Source organism: Phaethon aethereus (assembly GCF_964289735.1).
Source record: "Phaethon aethereus genome assembly, chromosome: 3".
In the NCBI taxonomy this organism is placed as follows: Eukaryota; Metazoa; Chordata; class Aves; order Phaethontiformes; family Phaethontidae; genus Phaethon; species Phaethon aethereus.
The window spans coordinates 44,267,729-44,290,137 of record NC_138576.1 but is presented as its reverse complement, the minus strand read 5'-3'; the positions used below and the strand labels follow the sequence as shown (position 1 = coordinate 44,290,137).

The 22,409-nt window shown below is 37.3% G+C and overlaps 1 protein-coding gene across 4 annotated transcripts in view; it reads left to right on the top strand.

Moving 5' to 3' along the window:
• EPHA7 (EPH receptor A7) overlaps positions 1 to 22,409 on the top strand; it is a gene marked incomplete at both ends in the record, with an annotated part of 167,432 nt that overhangs the window by 47,338 nt on the left and 97,685 nt on the right. For all 4 annotated transcript variants that reach the window (XM_081997108.1, XM_081997105.1, XM_081997107.1 and 1 more), the window contains 2 exons: positions 9,132 to 9,287; positions 10,167 to 10,502. In XM_081997108.1, the coding sequence (XP_081853234.1) occupies positions 9,132 to 9,287; positions 10,167 to 10,502 (492 nt within the window). The remainder of the gene's footprint in view (positions 1 to 9,131; positions 9,288 to 10,166; positions 10,503 to 22,409) is intronic.

Here is a 22,409-nt window from a genome sequence, read left to right as displayed (position 1 = left end):
CCCACCTGTCTAAGGATCTCCCCCGAGCCTCCTTTTTTCCAGGCTAAACAACCCCAGTTCCCTCAGCCATTCCTCATAAGACTTGTGCTCTAGATCCTTCACCAGCTTTGTTGCCCTCCTTTGGACACACTCCAGCACCTCAATGTCTTTCTTATAGTGAGGAGATCAAAACTGAGCAAAATATTCAAGGTTAACACTTTTTTTTTTTCTTCATTAAATCCAAAGCCTTTTGCTACATTGGAAGGTCAGGTGAGAAGACCATGGGACTCTCATTGGCTTTAAATTAAATTTTTTTTTTTCAAATTATTTTTATATTTTCCAAATGATTTATCAATGGTCAGATTCTATGGTATTTTTATTTAGGAAAAAGACAAACACAAAATACCGTACCCCCCCACCCTCTACCCTGCCCCAAATTACGTTACTTTCATTACTGTTTGGATCTTTTTTGATGTATTTTTTTCTCTTTAGAAAACAATAGGAAACCTTCCCTAAGACATGTTGGCAATCACAAAGACCAAATGTGCATTAAAGACCACAAAGGGTTAATTTGTGTATGGACAGACAAGATATGGCTGTACAGAATCTGTATGACACTATAGGGGTTGAGTCATAGCATTGCCACTGTCAAAATACCTACTGAACTCAGTAAACTCAGTTTATTATTTAAGTGGCAATATTGTATAAGGCAAGCTAGCTACGTTGTAGAGTATAAGGAATTTTTTGGTCCTTCATTGTTTGAGCTACACCCCAAGAATAGGGAAGCAAAAAATTTGAAGAAAAAGCTCTTGAAAACAATCTATTGTATTAATTTTGTCATCAGTACTTTTTTTTTTTCTTACGGATGTTAAAGTTTAATTTTGTACAAGTTAAAAAAAACAACAGACAAAGACATTAATACAAGAGGGTGCAAATTTAGCATGAATTTTTCATGCATCTGTTTAGGAAAAAAACCTCCACTTATACTTTTGTAGTTTGCATAGACAACTTCTTTTCATTGCAGCAAATGTCTGTTGTCTGCTGATGCATCTAAGGTCTGCTCAGTTAGATAATCATACAACTTTCCTATCAGAACATCATAACTTTCATAACATAACTTAGTTGGTGGTCTTAGATTTGCTAAATTCTTAGTCACTGTAGTTTTAACAGATTTTTTTTGTAAAAATTAAAAAGAAGTTCATAATTAAATATTACCAAGTAAATTAAAGAGGAAAAAACCAAAACCAAAACCCAAAGATGCAGAAGCTATGAGCAAATCAAGTGCAATTTTCCATTAATTCTCTGACTGATTGAGAACCTTCTGAGAAAGACAGATAAAATTTCTACTGCTGGCAAAACTTCAGGCATGGATTCATTTTTTTGTGATGAACCTACACCATGTCCTGCAAAGTGTGGAACGTTTGCTCCCAAACTGGCTAATCAGTCAAGTTACTCAACTGTTACTCAACTCTGTGCAGAAGCTACTCGAGCACCTTGCAAACCTAATCTTGAGGGAAGCGCATGGTGGAATAAAAGGGGGAAAAAATAAAGGAAAAGAATGAACTGGAAAGCCAGAATTTCTTTTCTACTTTAATTTCTTTAACCCACCTTTCACTTTTGAACTCTGTTGAGTAATCGAGTTGCATCTGTCTGCATTTTTGTGTCTTTGTATCTGTCACATGTTAATTTCCCCCAAATTTTCATGGTGGCTTTATATTGGTGGTTCTCAAAAGAGTTAATGTGAGGCATGTGCCCAAGTCCTTGCAAGCTCTGAAAATGTAGAGAAACATTATGTCATAACCTCACTGCACAACTTTTAACTTACACAGTTAATTAATTATGCTCAGACTAAGCTAGAGTTTCTTTAATTGCCATTTAAATGCAATCTTTTATGTACTTATTCAAAATCATTAGATTCAAAGTAATTTTACTGTTACAGTAGAATGACATTAGGTATTCTTTGATTTGTGGGATATGATCTTCAACCTGATTACCTTGTGTATAATTAGCCAGGAAAACACCAGAGTATTTCTTTGTGCCCATGTTTATTTGCAACTAGGTAAGTTAAAAAGGCACACATGATGACATAATCAGGGTTTTTTTTTTAAAGCAGATTTGTAGAGAGGTAAAGGTTTCACTTCATTCAGTGGAAAAATTGGAATAAGTTACCATTACTTAGCAAGCATTCTATTTCTAGATCTCTATTTTTGTGAACAGCAGTATGTGAACATCTCTAAAAAGGCATTAGCAGGACTTTGAACAGCAAGGGCATATTAGGCTTGGGAAATGAATACGAGGTCTGAGAGATTCCTGACAGGCAACAGCAAACATTCAGTGGATGATGGTATGCAGCCATGGGACAGCCCTATTTAGATATGTCATTCACACTACAGCTGAGGCACCATTAAGAGTCTTGAGTTTACTCTGGCTAAACCATACAACATAATTCCTGGGCTGAAACATGAATAATCTTTAGATGCTATTGCAGTTTAAAAATCAAGCTAAAATAAACATCTTTTTCAGCTAGACATTTATCATTGCATAGTAGTTAGACAAATAAAATACTACAGTCTAAGCTCCTTATAAAACAATATATATTAGGTGTCAGAGAAGGCATAACAGATGCCATCTCTCACTATAAAAGTAATTTACAGTTTCAAACATAGTCATGCCTTGAATGTACACAAATTATTGGAAAAGGGGGTCAGAGGTTATAAAGTCTCCTTTTGTCACTGGATTTCTTATGTCTAATATTTCATGTAGAAATCCACATTTGGGACTTATTTTATAATGGTCTGCTTTCAGTTTATCTAAACTTTTCAGATACGTTGGCTGAAATATGCCTGTGGCTGATGTTGTGATCTACCAGCCAAGTATCTCGTAAGAGAACAATGCCCCCCAAATTATTCCCAAAATTTTATTTTTGATACTCTGGAAGATTAAACATTTCGTATTTCTGGTCTCCCATGCCAAATTGTCATATGTTTGTAGCAGGTTAATACAGGAGGGGGTTGACAAATCTTGCTATAATCACTACCCCATGTTGTTTTCATCCTCAGTGTCTGCTGCTCATTTTCGTTTTGAAAAACCCTAATATATCAGTGACAGGAGGTCTGGATTTGTGGCCGACTGTTATAATTACTCCCACTGAGGCACTGTCAATAGGATTAAAATAAAGATTCTGGACCTGTCCATCGTAGATGAGGTCAGCAACACTAGCAGTGGGAGTACTGTTTCTGCAAGCTGTGCTTTCAGTCCTGAGTTATGGAACTATAGACATTAATATGAAGCAAATATCTGAAAGCTCCAGTGGAGAAAGACCAGCCTTTTTTCTGCATTAGCTAAAGTATCCATCTGTAATAAATAATCTAACAGCATCCATCTATGTCCTGGCCATACATATATGTATGTTAATTTTCAAATGTATCAGAGCCCCAGAGAGTTTCAATTACAGAACAATCCATTTTACATTTCATAATTAATAAAGTCTTTGCAGCTGCATAACTTCATCCAGGAAACATCTGCACAAACTCCTTGTGTATACATAATTTCTGTGAAAAGGAGGTCAGCTGAATTGTCTTTAATGTTTGCAGACTTGGGGAGGGTAGAAAGGTAGGGAGTTGGTTAAGATAACACAAAACAAATCACAAGGATGGAGGCTTATGTCCACACAGATATAAAACAAATTCTAGCCACTGCCTGCAGGAAAAAATACAATGTATAGGTTCACTTTAACATATAGTCAACTTACTTTATTAAAGTGAAGAGGAGGGAGGAACCCGGGGGAAAACCTGAGCTCTGCTGAGGTGGACAGTCATTTTGAGGTGGATCTCAGTGGGACCAGGCTGTTACACCAAGTTTGTAAGTATTATTGCTGTTGTTGAAACTTTGTGATTACTCCTTTGCCATCCTTTGGCATTGACTTTAAAAAAAAATACAGGTTTTTAAATGTTAGTTTCATCTTCTTTAATGTGCATGAAACTATGTCATGTACACCACTAAAACTTACTTGTGACGGCAAACTCAGGGAATGGTGAGAAAACCAGAGTAAACGGAGAAGCTCTCTTGCTCTTCTAGCACAGTATGTCACCTTTATTTTTCTCCCCTCACACCAGTCTACTTTTTCTAATGGGATCAAACAGTAATTAGTGCATTCACCTCCTTGCAACTCATCATGTTTCATTATTTTCATATAAACTAAAAAATTATTACTGAAAGCCATGTTCAATCAAGTGTCTTAACTTGCTGAAAAAATTGCGTGCCCTTTAAGTCTTAAGCTGATATGCCACCTGGAAGCCTTGCACTTCTAGAAATGGAGATTTCTTTTTTTAATTTGTTTGTATTTTTTCAGTAGCAATTAATTTTCTCGATTAATGTGTCACTGCCCTACAACTGTTGACTCTCTCTCCTTTGATTATATAAACATCAGTTGTTACACATGTCACTCATAGCCCTCACTATATTTCCATCATTCCTCCCAATTTAAGTTCCCTAGCTCTCGTGGAAGCAAAATGAATCTCCATAGTGTTTATAGTGAAAAGGTTACATAAAAATGAACAGTACTTAACACGTCCCTTTTTTCCTTTCTCCTGTCCCACAAATGGGACTCCACACTGCTGTTTGCTGCTCTCTACATTTGCCTTCTTTCCCCTTACAGAGTTTCTTGGATTTTTTTTTATAAATATGAAAAGAAAAATATACATTGTTTGATCTCTACCAGGCCATTAAGGCATGTGATGAGCTCACAGAGGAGTAGCTGCTATTTTTCTATATAAACTGCAGTCAGCATCTCTAGTTACAACAGCTAATCCCTTGTGCCACAGATGTGGTATCACAGGTCTTAATAGTCTGTGTTAATTCCTCAGTATTTACTTGTGGTTTTGCAATATTCCATTATTTACAGTATTTGTATAGGTCCTTAAATGATACCAAACACGTTGGCTCAAAATGTTTGTGATTGTACTGACTGCAGTGGCATATACTAAACGTGTATTCGAGTGAGTATCCTGCACTGATGCTGCAACCTTGCCCAGCTGCATACCAGACCCTACTGTCTCAATATGTCCTTCTTACGGCTGAGCGCTACCGGATGTGCAAGAAGCAAGCGACTTAGTCCAAGCCAAGAAAGATCGCTAGTGTCATCTTCACCAGGGTCTTTCATCGTATACAGACAAAATAGTGTACCACTTCATACAGGGCTTCCAGGCAAGGAAGTTTAAATATGAAACAAGAGTACCCTGCTCAGTTTCAAACTGCAGCTTCTCAGCGTAAGGAGGCTCTCTCATCCCAGGGCCGTTCACATCGTCTTTGTATTTCACAGTGGAACTCTGCCAGCTTCCCAACAAAAGAAACCTCTCTGCTGCGCAGAGGAGGTGGGAAGATTTTCTCTGAGGAACAGCCACGGCTATCACAGACAAGTAAACAAATCCAAGGTGCTGGGCAGCCCTGGGAGGGTCACCGATGGTCAGTCCCTAATGGTTGGGAGGCTAAGATATTAAGCAAAGAATTGCGCCTTGGCTGAAACATAGCTTTCTTCTGTATTTATTGTTGATTTTGTAGTATATGGGGAAAGAATTAGCAACTAATTTTTGCATAATTTGAAGACTGATTTAGGTTGGGCTGGTAGGTGTTATTCTGTGTCTTTGTGGTGTCAGTCAAGTTGACCGCTCTTGGTTTGAAACCCTTTCGTGGAACGACTTTGCAACAGCTGTTTGAACAAAATGGGAGCTTCATCTGGGGAGAGCTGTTCTATCAAATTAGCAGCTGTAAGTGACACACCGCAATGAATGGAAGTAAATTTATTTTGTGCTGGCTTTCTTCGCTTTCCCCTCCCCGTCTTTTCCAGTACCCCAGAAGCCCATTGGTAGCAAAACTACTGGATCTTAACTTGCTTGAGGAAGATCAAATGAGTTCACATTTTACTCAGATCAACAATAATGAGGATTATGGCTACAACATCAGAGTGCTGCCTCACCAGTTATACCCTCTTGCATATCTCCCAGCATTGCTTGAATTCTGTACGTTGATTTACAATATAGGCTGCCTTTATAGGGAAGAAGTGCTGCTGCTGAGTGCTCTCCTGCACTAATGAATTTAAATATTAAAATGGATGTGATCAAATGCATTTTGATTTGCCTCAAGCTTTGCCATGAGATACTTTTGTGGAATAGTACCTGTATTTATCACCTTCAGATTTGCATGTACAGAGCTCCAAGTAATGTTTGGCTAACGTGGTGTTTGTTTTTTTGACAATTAGCATTTTTTTAAGGTTGCTTATGGAGGTAGGGGCAGTGGAGATTTTGTACCGCCTGTCCTTGTTATCTTAAAAATATTACATAAAGAACTAAATTGTATCAAAATAGGTGCATTTAAAATAGTGTAGAACAAAACAATGTGTTTAAATTGTAATGTAAAAAAAATCACCATGGCAATTTGGCAAGCTAGGACAAAAGGGACCCTCCTTTCCAAAGAGCTACAAAGTTTTTAACAAACCTTTTTAAAAGCACTATTTTCATATCGTTAAAAATTTCAGTGCTGGAATATTCTGCCCCTTATATTTATGGGGTGTATAAGTTGAAGGGATGGTTATTACATGTCATCACAAGCTTCTTATTGGGAAAAAAGCTAATGGAATGGTAGCATGGTACAAGTGCCTGAACCTGCCACCTGTGGCATGCTGTGCGGGAGGATAAATGGCTTTCAGTCATGTAATCTAGTCACAGACATTCAGATCCTTTGAACTCTAATAAGAAGTGCACACTTACTTTAAATAGTAAGTGACTAAGCATATAAATGTCTTGATCAAGTCATCAGAAAAAAAAGTGCAAAGGGGTTTTCTGTTTGCGTTTTGTTATTTCTGTCTGAAATCTCTATTTTAGCCTCTGCGTCTTTGCTTTGTAATGTTCCCTGCTGAGAAGGACAGACTGGAAACACAGTAGGGATCTTTGCCTTTTAAGTTGCTTTTTGCATTGCAGAGCACTACGTGCTGGAAGAACTGGTGGATTTGTCCAGTGTTTTGCTCGGTATGAGAGGAACATGACTATTTAAGAAAGGCAGGAAACTATTATTTGATAACTTTAGCTACATTTCAATTGCAAGCACTGAAAGAGCAGACAGAAGTTTAAATATATGTCTTAAGGTACATGCATACAAATCAGTTCAGCTTTTGTGCTGTTTGTCTTTGGTCAGGAAATTCTGAGTCAGTCTTGAATGAAAATGTAAAAGGGTAATTCTGAGCTAAATTTACCACAACTATGAATTCAGGGGTCATGTTTATCCAAAGCGTTTCTCAAAAATTCTTTCTGTCTTCTTTTCTAAATAAGCATATGTAAGAGCTACTGTGGTAGAATCAAACTATAGCATGTTTTACAAGCAAGGCTAGATTTTCTTCTAATGCAAACCCATGCCCCTTTGTCAAAGTCAAAGGATACATGCTTTGCATGCTAATTTTCTCTGCCAGGTAACTTAGCTTCCATCCACTGTTTTTTTTCAGCATAACAATCTTTAAGTGTTACGGCGATTTCTGTCCTTTAGGCATATTTTTCTTTAGAAAGTTAGCATATTGATAGAGAGTAATAGAGTGCCAGAATTTTATACCGGCATGATCCACTGCTGATTTGCCTAATTCATCAACTTTAATCTACTGTTATCTTAATTATTACCACCATTTTTTTCTCTCAGCTGCATAAAATTCACCAGATTAATACGAGTCATGTTGCTGTAGCTACACTGTGGGTCCAGTCCAAAGGCTATTAAGTCAAAGATGTTCGTCATTGACTTCAGTGAAATTTGGATAAAGCTCATTGTTTTCATGCTCTTTCCATCACTGCGGTACCAGAAAACTGAAATAACTGTTCCAAATATCAGTGTCTTTGGATACTTTGCATTTCTGTTCTGAGAAAATATCCAAGCAAATATGAATATAACCAAAGTAAATTCTCTCTCTGAATTTAGAATGACTATTTAACTAGCTTTAATATTTTGATATCCAATACTAAGTTTTACCCGCTGTCCCTTTTCTTTGCATACAGGTGATGGCTTAAGAAGGTTAGACTGTCTGTTAGGGTTGGAAAAAAAGAATAAAATAGTGTGGTTGAAAAAGCCTCTGCTTTATTAGAAAGTCTGGAGGACTTTTGTGTTCTGTTTTTCATGTTGTCAGTGATTGTAAGTTTGCCCATAACCTTAGTGCTGAAATGGAGTCTTAATCTGTTTCCAGTTTTAGCGTTGTCTGATCCTCACTTCCCTCTTCCTCATCGACTACAGCTCTCATAGTTTATCCGTTCTTAAGCTGGCTGCCTAGATTGCGGTTCTCTGCTTCTTAGTGTCATTATAGGTGTGTTTTATGGGTGTTTCTGCTTTGGGAACTGTGGCAGTAGCTGAAAGAAGTATTTCTAAAAATCAGTTTTGGAACAGAACACATGTTTTACTCCCATGGGTTCACAGCAGGCAAATCAAACTATGAAATGATCTTATATACGTATTTCCAATTACCCACTTTCTAACTTTCCCTTGAAAGTTTTAGTAAATTCATTTCAGCCTAGTTGTCTCTCTCTGTTAAACTGGAAGAACCAATTGTGCAGCTTACGCTGTCTGCTTGTTCCTACCAGCATCATCCGTCCCACAAGTGTTCACGCATCATTCTTTCTTTGGGATCAGGGTTCACTGGCGGGTTGCAGCTTCTTTGGGTTTCTTAGATCAGGGGAGAGGAACTTTTGCTCCATTAATTCCAAATCAACTAGTTCAGATACCGGAAACACTTCAGTGGCCTTAGAGCAGAGCTTCTTCAGACTGTTTTTCCCTTGTTTTCCTAATGCCTATTGCTGGCATCCAGCTGTTTCACACTATTATGGTAGTCGTCTTTGGTGAAAAACAGATGCTTCTTATATTTCCGCAGCCCTCTGTGTTAAAATATTGTGCTGACAACTGTGGAGGTATTTGTAGTGTATGCTTGAACTCATAAAAATGCCACAAAATTATTAACAGCATCAACTGAAGAAAAAGAAATTGAGAGCATAATATCTTGCTTGCGCCAACATAACAGAACGTGTAGTTTAGACACTTACAGGAATGTGTACCTCTTGTGACAGAGACAAAAATGATCAGAATAGTAGTCCATGCAAATCTAAACCTTAATTTGTTTTGTTCTGCCTTAGCTTGTGGCCGTGGGTTCTACAAATCCTCCTCACAAGATCTGCAGTGCTCCCGCTGCCCTACTCACAGCTTCTCTGACAAGGAAGGATCTTCAAGATGCGACTGTGAAGATAGCTATTATAGAGCACCTTCTGATCCACCATATGTCGCATGCACAAGTGAGTTACTCATGAATTTTATAGTAAAGGACGTTGCTTAACCAACCAGGTGCAGCCACTTGTAGCTAATAGTTTTGATTGGCTTTTCCTATAGTTGAAAAGTACATTTACGACAGTGAATGAAATTAAAAGGCAGAGGGGGAAAAAAGTTGACAGTGAATGCAGAATCAGCATAAATATAATTCTCATGTTTGCTTGATATAACATTGGAAAACATTGCATATTGTGTAAGTGTGTAACTCATTGTAATAGACAGAATACAGGCATAGTTTTCCCATGGCTGTAAAATTGTTGTAGACAATGTGCTTTATGTGATATAAAACCAAAATGAGTAACATGAAAAATGAAAAGTAACCTGTGTGGATCTGAGCTTTGATTGAACTGCAGTTGGATGTGGCTTAACCATCTAACTGCAAATAGACTAGCCTATACAGATTGGTGGTTCAAACAGTGGAAGTCTCCTAAATCCAAAGCAGCACCAAGTATCTCTGTAAATCATATCAGAGCTGATAACAAAGGACTAGATGCAGTTGGTGCAGTATGTTTAGAAGACGAACAAATCCTATACTTGGGAAAACTATAAAAGACAACCTTTAAGGTACTTGAACCAATCCTTTTAATTGCACAGAAGAGAAATGTCTAAAGTCAGTTGTGATAAATATACAGACAATTGTTATTCTGATGCCTTAATGGAAAATAAAGAAAGCTCTTGCCAAAGTGAGTTCAAGGAAGCTTTTATGCAGCTTGTACTAAAAATACTGAAATGTTTATGTGAAGAAAAATGCTTCAACTATTTTCTGTCTTGGTAATTAAAATGCTAGCTACATGTCCCACCATGGTTCTGTGCAATTACCCTGGACTTTTTTGTGTGTTACAAAGGACCTCCATCTGCACCGCAGAACCTCATTTTCAATATCAACCAGACTACTGTGAGTTTGGAGTGGAGTCCTCCTGCTGACAACGGGGGAAGGAATGATGTGACCTACCGCATTTTGTGCAAGAGGTGCAGCTGGGAGCAGGGCGAATGTGTTCCCTGTGGGAGTAACATTGGATATATGCCCCAACAAACTGGATTAGTAGATAACTATGTCACTGTCATGGACCTGCTAGCTCATGCTAACTACACGTTTGAAGTTGAAGCTGTGAATGGGGTTTCTGACTTGAGTCGTTCCCAGAGGCTTTTTGCAGCTGTCAGTGTTACCACCGGTCAAGCAGGTAAGTTTTCATCACTTATGAATCTCAACATTGTGAGACTGAATGAAATTGGGAACACGCAAACTACAGATGCAGTAAATCAGAAGCATGTTTGGTGTGTTCTGGCTCATTAATCTTTTCACCTTGCCAGCTAGTTAATTTGAGCTTATACTATTTCATGATAACCTGTCCTGTTTCTTGGCCTCAGGTTTGCTTACAGAAAGCATTCATGAAAGACTTAAAAAGACATACAGCTTTATTATTAAATAGATTTTCTTAACTTTTTTTTTTTTCCTCATGTCATTGTAGGTCATTCCCTAGTGTTTGAAGATAAAAATAAGTAGATGTGACAGTCCTATACGGGCTTCCTTTCTGAATTTTTTAAACCTGTATGGGAGTCTTAGGTCACTGGAAGATTATTTGGATACCTGATGCTGTTTTCAGTGTTAATGTTTTCCCTCAGGATAATGTTTCTAATTTATCTTATATTTCCAGATATTTGATTATGAGATTCAGTGAGAATGTGATGATTATTCTTTGTTTCTCCTACTTATCATAATCTGACAGGTGAAATGTCAGGGAAAATAAAATCAAACTAGCATATCACCCCAGGGGAAAAAAGAGCTTTAGTTGTCTGCATCCCGAGTGAAATAAAATTCTCTGATTTAGGTTTCTGAAATGACAAGTTGCTTGTTGATAAAAATTATAGGCCTCTGAAACTACAATAGTGCACTGTGGGCTTTAAGAGAGGATAGTAAAACTAACCTTTTATACATTGAAAAAAGATCTTAAACTGGACATTAATTGCAAGATCTGGCTTCTGAAGAAATGCCTTAAAAGAAAATATAAAGTGAATAACTGATGCTTTCTGTAAGAAGAGCTAACCAGTATTTTGAAGGATACTTCATACTTACATCTAGGAGGAAATTTTAATGACTGTGATCAAGCTATTCTTTTTTTGTGCAGTAGAAATGATCCCCTACAGTAATGCTTTGAACTGAGGACAAACTCACCATGCAGGGGCAATGAACAAATAGGAAAAACTGTAGTTATTTGTCACTTTAAAGATGGTCATCTCAAAAAAAAAAAAACAAACCAAAAAACCCCAAAAAAGACAGGCAAGAAATTTACTTCAAAACCTCTCCTCCCTCACTCCAAACCTAGGATAGTTTATACAGTTTTTAAAGTTAGGCTGGAAAATTTATGGGATATTTAATTTCCCCATAGTGCTTTCCTGGATACCAAATTTTATATTATTTTGGAACCATCCCTGTGACTGAAAGGATTGGTTTCTTTACTCGTTCAATTCTTGGCATTTATGATGAGATTTTGAGCACAGAGAACTTACCCTGAAACTATTTTTGCACCACAGATTGTATTATTTTGGCACCTAGATTATTAATTTTAAAAATAATTCTCTATAATTGTTCAAACATGCACAGGTAGACAGTGTTCTGTTCTCTGTAGATGTCTGTAGAGAATGACCACATGAAGAAGATTTGGACTTTTAGCTAAATCAAATTGGCTTTACGTTATGTGCTTTGATGGTTCAGTGGCACACAGGGTAAAGGAAGAGACAGTGAAATTTGGTGTCTAGGATCACATCTCAGGAAGATGAAAAAGCCTTAATCAAAAGTTTCTTGTGTTACTCCCAAGATAATTCATTATAGTTAATTCTCTTGTGTTCTCATAGTCATGGATTTATAGTGTTTTTCAGGCCAGAAGACAAAATGTATTTATCCTGTGTTATAAGTAACGCGAGTTATATGATTTTATGAAATGATCCTCACATCAAGCCCAGAGATGTTAGTGAAACTATACCTTGCGTATATATCAGAGACAACATCTAGACTTTATCTAGTGATTTCAAGTAACTGAAAACCCCGCACCCTCCTAGATAAGTTTTGTAAAAGCATGCAGCAGGCAGCAAGAGACCTGACTCTGTTCCTTCCCTTCTGTCCAGTTTGCTGTGGGATCATGCACAGGCGAGCATTTCCCAGAGCTACAGGATCTGACGCTGTCACTGTTGAGAGAAAGAGTACTCATACAACTGAAGCTTTGTCTGTTTAGCACTTCTGAATATCAGGATTTAAAGGCTTCCAGTTGGGCATCTAAAAGGAGTATACATAGGAAACACCTTTTGGGGAAAAAAAAAAAAAGTCTTTAAGCTCCCTTTGTTGCAGTTTTCTCTGTAAAATGAAGGTAACCCTTACCTTTCCTTACCAAACACTTCAGGATTTTCTGATTAATGCCATATAAATGAAGCATTTTTTTCACCGGAATTACAAAATTCATGTTAAAGAAAATACAGTTTTTCAGAAAAAATGCATTCACCAAAAGAGAAGACTTTTACATTATTTTTGAAACAGCCTGTTTTAGATCCTAATACTGATTTCTTTGGTTTCTCAAGGAGGAAAATATTTTAGGTGGAACAGATTGATGACTATAATTGAACAGAAAGAGACTGGTTGCTCAAAGGAGACTGTTATGCTTCTGTGCTCCTATTTTATTTTACCATGGAGAGAAAGAAAATGTTGGATTTATTTATAGTCAAGTAAACTAGGATTCATGCAGCTCTCATTTGTTAGTGTGTGACTATTCTATACTTTTGGCAAAAATTAGATTTTCCATGCCCATATTGCATTTTGTGTGCATAAATGTGTCTAACTAAACCCTCTTCACATGTTATTATGCGGGCACAATAGGTGGCTATATATAATTACTGGGTTCACCAGTTGCACAGAGGCTTACAGTGAGATTTTCCCTTTGTAGTTTGGGTTTAATTGAATTGATCCTTTGTGGCCATATTCACAAAATTCAAATCATTGTGTAATGATAGAAGGAAATTATTGGTAAAGGACTGGGGTTATGGAAAATATTCAGTGTTTCTTCACCCACATATAACAAGCTTCTGATGAGACAAAGAGAGCATGTCACAGAAAAGAACCAGGTGGTTGATAAAAAACTATTTATATTTGTGGAAATAACACAATAAAATGACTGCAAGTGGGTAGGTAGCATTTCACATTGCTCACATATATACATATGACAAATGGCTATTCATTCTTTGTGTTAAAAAGACTGTGACTAGGCTATCACTTATCATATGGCATATTTTTTTATGCTGCAGCCAAGAACCCTGAGGCTTTTTGTTTTGCTTTGTTTTGTTTTTTGACAAAAGCATGAAAGAACTGATCCGGAATCAGAGGTAAAAGATTAAGTGCACTAAGTCCCCCAGGACTAAGCCATCTTGTTTCATATCTTGCCTATCCAGCATCATATAAAGAATACAGGATGTCATCCCAGCGTTGCAAGCAGATCTGTATGAACCCCTACATCCTTGTAGAATTCAGATTTAAATGTGACTAAGTCCCAGTTACAATAGGTGAATGTACTGAAGAGCTGCAGCTGGCAAACAGCTGACAAACACTACCTTTGCAAGCTTATTGAATGATTGTTTACCAAAGATAAAATTTACCACTTCTCTAATAAGATACTCACCTTTCGGTGGTACTGGTAGTTCCTTTTGATCCATCAAATTCCTTTCCAAAGTTTACATTTTTTCTATACAACACTCAAAAGGCTAATGGAAGTGGGTAGGGTTCACAGCAGATGAATATTTGTTGGATTTTGGCATTTATGCACGTTCAAACCTTTAAAAAATATGTTTCAATAACAATTGTATAATTTTTCTGTTGATACTTTTGCAAAGATAGTGTGTTATTAAAACTATCTTTCTACACCTTTTCCTCTGGAATTTACCTGAATGGACAATGGACTGGTCTCTGGTAAAGGGTGATACTCATCTAACCTAGTCTGACTTTGAGAAAATTTAAGATAGGTTGGATGAATCCTAACATTTATCAGGGTTTGAGAAAATGTAAGTATCAGTCCTGAGCCAGTTTGAGTTGTCTTTGTAGTCATTGGAAAGAAAACATCATGTCCAAGGGGACACTCATCATGTCTTATTACCATAACCAAACATGACAAACAAAAGTTAAACTGTAATGCCAATACCTGTTCCTAAATGTACTCTCTGTTCTTATGCAGGGAGCACTTGCTAACACTTGCTGATTCTTCACAGCAATAGAAAGGTGCCTCACAGCACTCTTAGGTCATGCTGTGCCTTCAGATGCACTTAATGCTGACAACTTAAAGTGGTTTAAAAACACTGATTCAGTTCCATAATCAAGGCTTACTCTTGAAAAATGTTTTTTAGTGACAATTTATTTTGTATATGTTGATTTTCTTTTCCTTTTTTTTGTCTTAGAGTTCAGTTTTCAGACCTTTTTCTAAAAAAAAAAAAGATCCCAAAATTCACAATTAAAAAAAAATCCACTGAATTATTCAAAGTTGCATTATCCCAACAACTTGAACGGAAAAGACACTGCATACTGTAAAAATCACGACTATTAGCAGCAGTACCATTGATTTACATGGCAAGAAGAATGATTGAATGCATAAAAGAAACAAGCCATCCCTTATGTAAAGCTGCATGATGGGTTCTGCCTTTCTTAGGTCCTTCTGAAGTCTTTCTAAACAGGGGAGACACTTCGCATTCTCCCCTACTCTACATTTTCTTTTCATTGTTGCTGCTCATAATTTTTCTCTTCTTTGCTTCTCTTTGCATTTTCCCCAGGTCTCAACTATCTCTACTCATTTTTTTTTAAGTCTCCTCTTTTGTAGTCTCTGTACTACTGACCATCTATTTGTTTCCTGTTCCTTGTCAGTCTCACTTAAGCCTGGCTTTTCTTCACCAGTGAGCTGTCCCACAGCAGAGGCAGCAATCAAGAAGATTTATGTCTGTGGCTTTGCCAGTCGCTTTGACCTCACTGTTCTAGTCCTATTCTCACCTCTTTCCTTTTCCCAGACCATTTTGGTGTCTTCCCATTCTGCCGCCAAGTTGTTTTAATCTACCTTTATCTACACCTTCCATCCAGTGTTCACCTCTGGTGATACATGACAGCTTCTTACAAATAGCCTCAGTGTTCAACTTAACATTGCTTCTGTTTTCCCATTTCAATGGCCTTCCTTTAGCTTCAGGTTTCATTTGAAATCTCCTGCTAGTGGCTTTACGTTTCGAACTATGCATCGTCTTCTATCCTTCAGCTGTAGATCAGCTTTCCCACATTGATATGGCTCCATCATCTGTATATATATATATATTTAAAAACAATGCTTCATGTAAAAAGAATTCCGATTATAAAAATGTTTTTCTTTTCTTTTTACCAAATGTGTTCCACTTATTGAGCTGAGAGAATTATTTTATATAAAAAGTAACTTTTCAAAACTAATATTCCCTAACTGCTTTCATTTATCTGCGGTTTTTAGAAACATATATGTTATGATGATTGTATTTTGGGTTACCATTTTTCTTAGTTAATTTAATGGGAGCTACAAAGATGTTCGTGCTTATTCTTAATAATATTTAAGATACATTTTAATCTGTTTTAACTTTTTTCTAGACAAGTAAGCAGACAGCATAGTTCTGTAAGTGTTCTGCACTCCATGGCCACCAGCTGAAAAGGGTAAAACTAGAGTAGAAATTAATTACATGTGGTAGTTATTATTCTCCTAGGAGGTGGTAATTGAATTTATGCCTGAATTAAACTGATGGTTAAAAACTGTATAAGAATTTCAGTCTCTGTATAGCAAATACCATCAGATTAGGGAAAAGCAGTTTGTTCATTCACTGGTTGTATCAGGTCATATTTAATGTGGTGAAATCCACAAGGTTATAGAGATGCTGTAGAATTGCTAGGTTGGGGCATTATTGTAAGATTGCTAAATGCTAAATTTTTTTTTTTAGGATTTTCATGAAGGCGGCATCATCTATATAGGCTATAATATGGTATAGCATGTATGATATTTGACAGTTTTGGTAATATTTTATATACATATACTATATATATAAAATATATAAAATTTGAAATGATAAGCAATATGTTTTATAGGAAAACTTACCACAAAATAACCAATTGATATTAATTAATTTTTTCTAGTATTTAATTCTACTTTGTTCTAATATTTTTCACTGAAAGATAAGAGAGAAAGCAGGAAAGCTGTGTTAGCTGTGTTGCTTAGGGTCTGATCCTGCACCGCTGAAGTCAATGGAAGTTTTGTCATTGACTTCAATAGGAGCAGGATTTGAACCTTATGCTCTATCAGAACACACAGGAACCAAAGCAATGGGCACTCTGTCATCCTGAAGGAAAACTTTAACTTCATATCACATTTTGAGTCTGACTGTAGCACATTTTTGCACATCAGTTTGGGGCTGAGTGTAATTTTAATTTTTTTTTAGTATGCTAAAACTATGATTTTTTTTTTCCCCAAATGGGTATCCAAAGTCTTGCCTGTCCAGCTTTACCATAAAAGCTTTTTAGGAATAGATGTAATAATTTTTTCTAAGAAAGTAAGTAAGATTTTCTAGTAGAGGCTATGTGAATTTTAAAATATTTAGAAATAAAAATAATAGGAAGCTGCACTCTAGTGTAGCTACACAAAGACATAGTAAAGCTTCAACCTGAAAGAGCCAAAGCTCTGAATTAGAGCTGATGGTCAGATTAAGCTTCTATGTATGTTAAATGTTTGGTAGCAACCTCCTAGGAGAAGCATAACAGCCACAGAGCTGTTAACTCTCCCATGCACTGAGCTATTGAAATAGCAGGTTATATCACCACAGTCAAATGTACACTACTAAAGCATGATTTCACCAGCTACGCAACAAATAACTATGTACTAGAGGAAGAAAATGAATGATAGATAGTACCATTTAGCCAACAAAAGGAGGGATTGGTTTGCTAATGTGACACGGAGGACTAGGAGCCACTTTCTCTTCCAATGTTACAAACATGGATCAGACATATTTATGAGTTACACAAATGGTCTTCATAAAAATAGTGATGAAAAATTAATCCTGAACTTGAAAAGAAAATATGTGTGTTAACAACACATTTTCTATGACCAGTCCCGGAAAGGTTTGTAAAGTGAAAGAGCTCTACTTGTGAACACCTGCTGGATGGGTTTTTACCCCCTCATAAATACACCTGGCTTCTTCTTTCACTTCACCTTTAGTTAGATTGTTTCTCATGGCCATGAGTCATTTTTAACAGAGTAGAATATAAATAGTACTCTTTGAGCTTTATTATACTCTTTGGGGACTCATAAATATACCTGGACAAGCTTGTGGAATGGGCCGATGTACACCTCATGAGGTTCAACAAGGCCAAGTGAAGGGACCTGTACCTGGGTCAGGGCAACCCCCGATATCAATACAGGCTGGGGGATGAAGGGATTGAGAGCAGCCCCGCCGAGAAGGACTTGGGGGTACTGGAGGATGAAAAGCTGGACGTGAGCCAGCAATGTGCACTTGCAGCCCAGAAGGCCAACCATCTCCTGGCTGTATCCAAAGCAGCATGGCCAGCAGGTCAAGGGAGGTGATTCTGCTCCTCTACTCTGCTATGGTGGGACCCCACCTGGAGTATTGTGTCCAGCTCTGGAGCCCTCAGCACAGGAAAAACATGGACCTGTTGGAGCAGATCCAGAGGAAGGCCACCAAAATGATCAGAAGGATGGAACACCTCTCCTGTGAGGACAGGCTGAGAGAGTTGAGGTTGTCCAGCCTGGAGAAGAGAAGGCTCTGGAGAGACCTTATTATAGCCTTCCAGTTCTTAAAAGGGGCCTGTAAGAAAGATGGGGACAGACTTTTTAGCAGGATCTGATGCAATAGGACAAGGGGTAATGGTTTTAAACTGAAAGAGGGTAGATTTAGACTAGATATAACGAAGAAATTTTTCTTAATGAGGGTGGCGAAACACTGGCGCAGGTTGCCCAGAGAGATGGTGGACCCCCCATCCCTGGAAACATTTCAGATCTGGTTGGACAGGGCTCTGAGCAACCTGTTCTAGTTGAATATGTCCCTGCTTATTGCAGTGGGGTTGGACTAGGTGACCTTTAAATGCCCCTTCCAACCCAAAGTGTTCTATAATTCTATGATTCCACAGTTCTGTGAAGACCTGGCCAACCTCAAAGACTTTCAAGATACCTGCAGTACAAAGACAAGAAATTACTTGATACATTTATACATAGTGTTACATAGTTTAGGGTAGCTAATTAACTCATGAGCAAAGAAAGGACAATTCCATAGACCTTTGGTTTTGGCAGCAGAACTCTATCTCCAGATCTTCCTTTTTCTGCTTCCTCTGAACTGTAGTATGGTAACTGGATGCAGGATCTAGGTAAGTGTTGAGCACCATCAGCAGGATCTCATGAACTCAATGTCATTTTTTTGGTGTGTTGGCCACATGTATCATTCTCTTACCAAAATAATGTCATGATGGTGATTATACAATGTAGGCAAATATTTGTCCAGAAACTTTCTTTTTGCCAGTTTCCCCACTGTATTTCTCTTTTGTTCTTAGGTCTCAGTATAGCCATGACAGTGTTTCACCTAAAACTATTTCCTATGGAATGGCATTCCACAAACTGGCAAAAAGAAAGGCCTGTTCCAATTCTGTCGTAAAACTTCTCAATGATATCTTTTGTTTGTTTGGTTGAGCTTCCTGTTTCTTATTTGTAGCTAATAACAACACATAGCTGGTGCTCCCATGTGCTCATAAAAGCACAAGGAAGATTTGGTTTTCAGTATTTACAAAACAGATTTGAACTCCTTCAATGAACGAAACTGTGAAATATTGATACTGGTAGGACAGAATAATACATAGTGCTTGAATTGATCTAGCCAAAACCACTGTGCTCATGAGTTCTGAGACCTTACTTCAGTACAGTGTAATTTATGAAGAAGGTGTTTCATTTCTTTGTTATTTTGCCTAGAAAGTACAAAATTCAAAGAAAAAGAGTATGGTCATATTTGTAGCAAAATAAGACATTAGAAATGTTGTCCCTGAATTTCCTGATATTTGATGGTTTGTTTCAGACCTTTTGAAGAATCCAGATACCATTGTCACTAGAGCAAACAAAACCCGCTAAGCACACAGATGCTTTTTCAATGAGAAATGAGCATCACTACTGAAAGGCACTATTGCAACTACATAAGTGCCACCAAATGTGAAATCCTAATTGAAGTTGTATATAGTAAATTAAAAAAATCTTTAACATCTCTATAGAGTGAAGCATTTGATGACTGCGTGGCATGGAGCCAGCCTACTGTAATGATGCCTGTGGAAAATCTTTAAAAGAGAGAAGATAGCTTATACAGGGAGAGATGAAGAAATTTCTCCATTAAGCTTAAATGATAGAACAGCTAAACATGCAACTTCTAGATGGGAAAGATTGTTCACACTAGTGCCTATTTAATGGCTGGATGACCTTCATTGTTAGTCTATCACTACTAGTGTAGTTAGTAACCCAAAAATGCACTGCAGGAAAGGATGAAGAACGTCTTGAATCAAGATCTTTCTCAGGCAAGGTTCAAGTCTACCACTTGGGGATGAAGCTGAGTCTGATAATTAACTGTGTAGAAAGAGATGCCATATAGGTTTGTCCAACATTTTAAGACAGTGTATTTCCTGTTTGCTTTATGTATGTATTCTCAGTAGACATAGTCTCAGACATTCTGCTATTGCTCTTTTGGAACAGATCATATTTTATTCAATTACTTATTTTTTATTTGTGGTATGTGCCAGCAAATCTGCTTTCTTAGAAGGAAAAATGGAGTTTTGGCTAAACGGCCCATCAGGTGAAAAATATAAATCTTCCCCTTCTGGCCCATGGCCTTCTGGCACTTTAGGGATTGTTAATGGCCCAAGAATTAATGGTTCACTTCTGGCAGTTAAGGGTGAAGATAGCTGAGATGTGTTGGAAAGTCAGGACAAAATAAAGGTCTGTGAAGAGCTGGGCTTGATCTTTCTGATGCTACTGGAGTAATAAGAGGGGGAGACATATTCCCTAACAGCAGTAATCATTGCTGACTTTACCCACTATGACAGCTACATGGGTGGAAGCAGATTTTTCAGGTGCTGGAATAGTCTAGGTAATTAATAAGTCTGGACAATTTTTGCCATCTCTGACATGCTGCTGCCCTATGTAGTTTCTTTTGCTTTGTATGTGGTAGAACCGGTCCTGACTCCATAGGGCGTATTCTTAATTGAACAGTTATATCTACTACTTTTTAGTGTATGAATAGTTTTCTACAGTTTGGCATTTCTGTAGTCTTTTCCTGTTATAGTAAAAATATATCATTGGATCTATTTCTAGAGGAAATTCTCAAGGCACTTTACTGAGGAAGCCATGGTTGAAGGCTGCAAATTGACAACAATAAAAGTGTTATCCCAAGTTCAATAGTTAATGCTAAGATAGGAGATGCTGATTATCTTTTTCTTTGCTTCGTTAGTGATGAATGGAAGCAAATTTGATGCAGACAGCAATCTGGTGGAATGATGCAGAGCTATCTATGAAAACATCTGTACTAATCCACCAATGCAGTAAATTATAGCTACAAGCAAAAGACATTGATCCAAGAGGATCATTAACAGCTTTAACCAACTGATCCAAGTAATAGGGTAAATGAGACAACATTATCAAGATCTGATTTTTACAGCTGTCAACTACAATTGCTAAACATGGTTACCACTTTCTTTCAATTTCAACCATTTTATGACATAAATTTGGTATATTCTATTGTGGGCAGCCAATAAGGAACAATTAAGTGGTAAAATACGCAGGCAAAAATTGCCCAGCTATCATGCACTCCATTTACCAGGAGGTCAGTCACAAAGGGAGAGATAATTGCTGCAAGCCAGCAAAATTAATCGGGGATGAGCCAGAAAGGATGATGTATGTTCTGTGACAAAGTACATGACAGAGACGTACGCATAAACCTGTAGCTGCTTGCCTTGTTGAGGACACAAGGACAAGAGAAGGAGACCTGTGAAAAACAATTAGCATGGCTTCAGAGTGAGCAATTCTTAATTATCCATAACATGTCGACATCAGATAATTAGTGTCCCAATTTTTAACAATATTTGGTCATTAACTACAGTAGAATAGGGAAGATCAAGAACAGAGTCATTTGTCTAAGTGTTACATAACGGTGTCTGCATGTGAACGTAAGTCAACTAAATCATGCTCACGATAATAACACTGAAATCTTATTGTGGGACCAATATAAATGTCCTAAATTTGAGCTTATAACAAGCTGCATTTTATGTTTCCATAAGGTAGGTTTTTTGTGATAGCAACCCACAAAATAAAGCAGGCTTTAATGACAGCTGTAGGTTAAACTCCCTAACTCGCTGCTTTTTCATCTGTAGATCTACATTTTCACAGCAAGCAGCATAAGTCATATGACTCAGGCCATTTTACTATTAATGCTAATTAAGAAAAGGTTATTTTTAGCTCAATTTTCTAAACATACAAGACTACATGAGTGTGCTAGATGTGTATCTTTTTTTGGACAATTTTCTTTCAGGTCCTTTGTCCTCTGTGCACAGTTTTTGACGAGTTTCAGCTATGTTTGACAGGGAGGTAGAAATCTTAAACCCCTACATGGAGTCAACAGGCCAATGAAGAACTGTCCTTACTGAATGAGCTAAATCATATATCAAACATAGGAGAATCCACATGCACAGAAACACAGCAAACTTTAAGAAAAATTATTCACAGAACTGCTGGTATTTTTCTAATGTTGATGAAAGAAACCTTAGAAGTGCAGAACGGGATGTTTCATATCTTACTTCTGTCTGGTTTCTGCCATATGCAGGCACAGAGAAAGGAAAAGAGAGGGAGAAATGTGCACACACATGCATATACACACATGCATACATGTAGCTTAATCTCTTTTTAATCTCGCTTTCTTCTAGCTTGTTAGTGTATTTTTCAGAATTTTAAAGCCGGATCTCACTTCCTCTGAAGTGAGCTTAAGACTCTAGGGATGAGATTTTCCAACCTAAACAACACTGTGGTTCT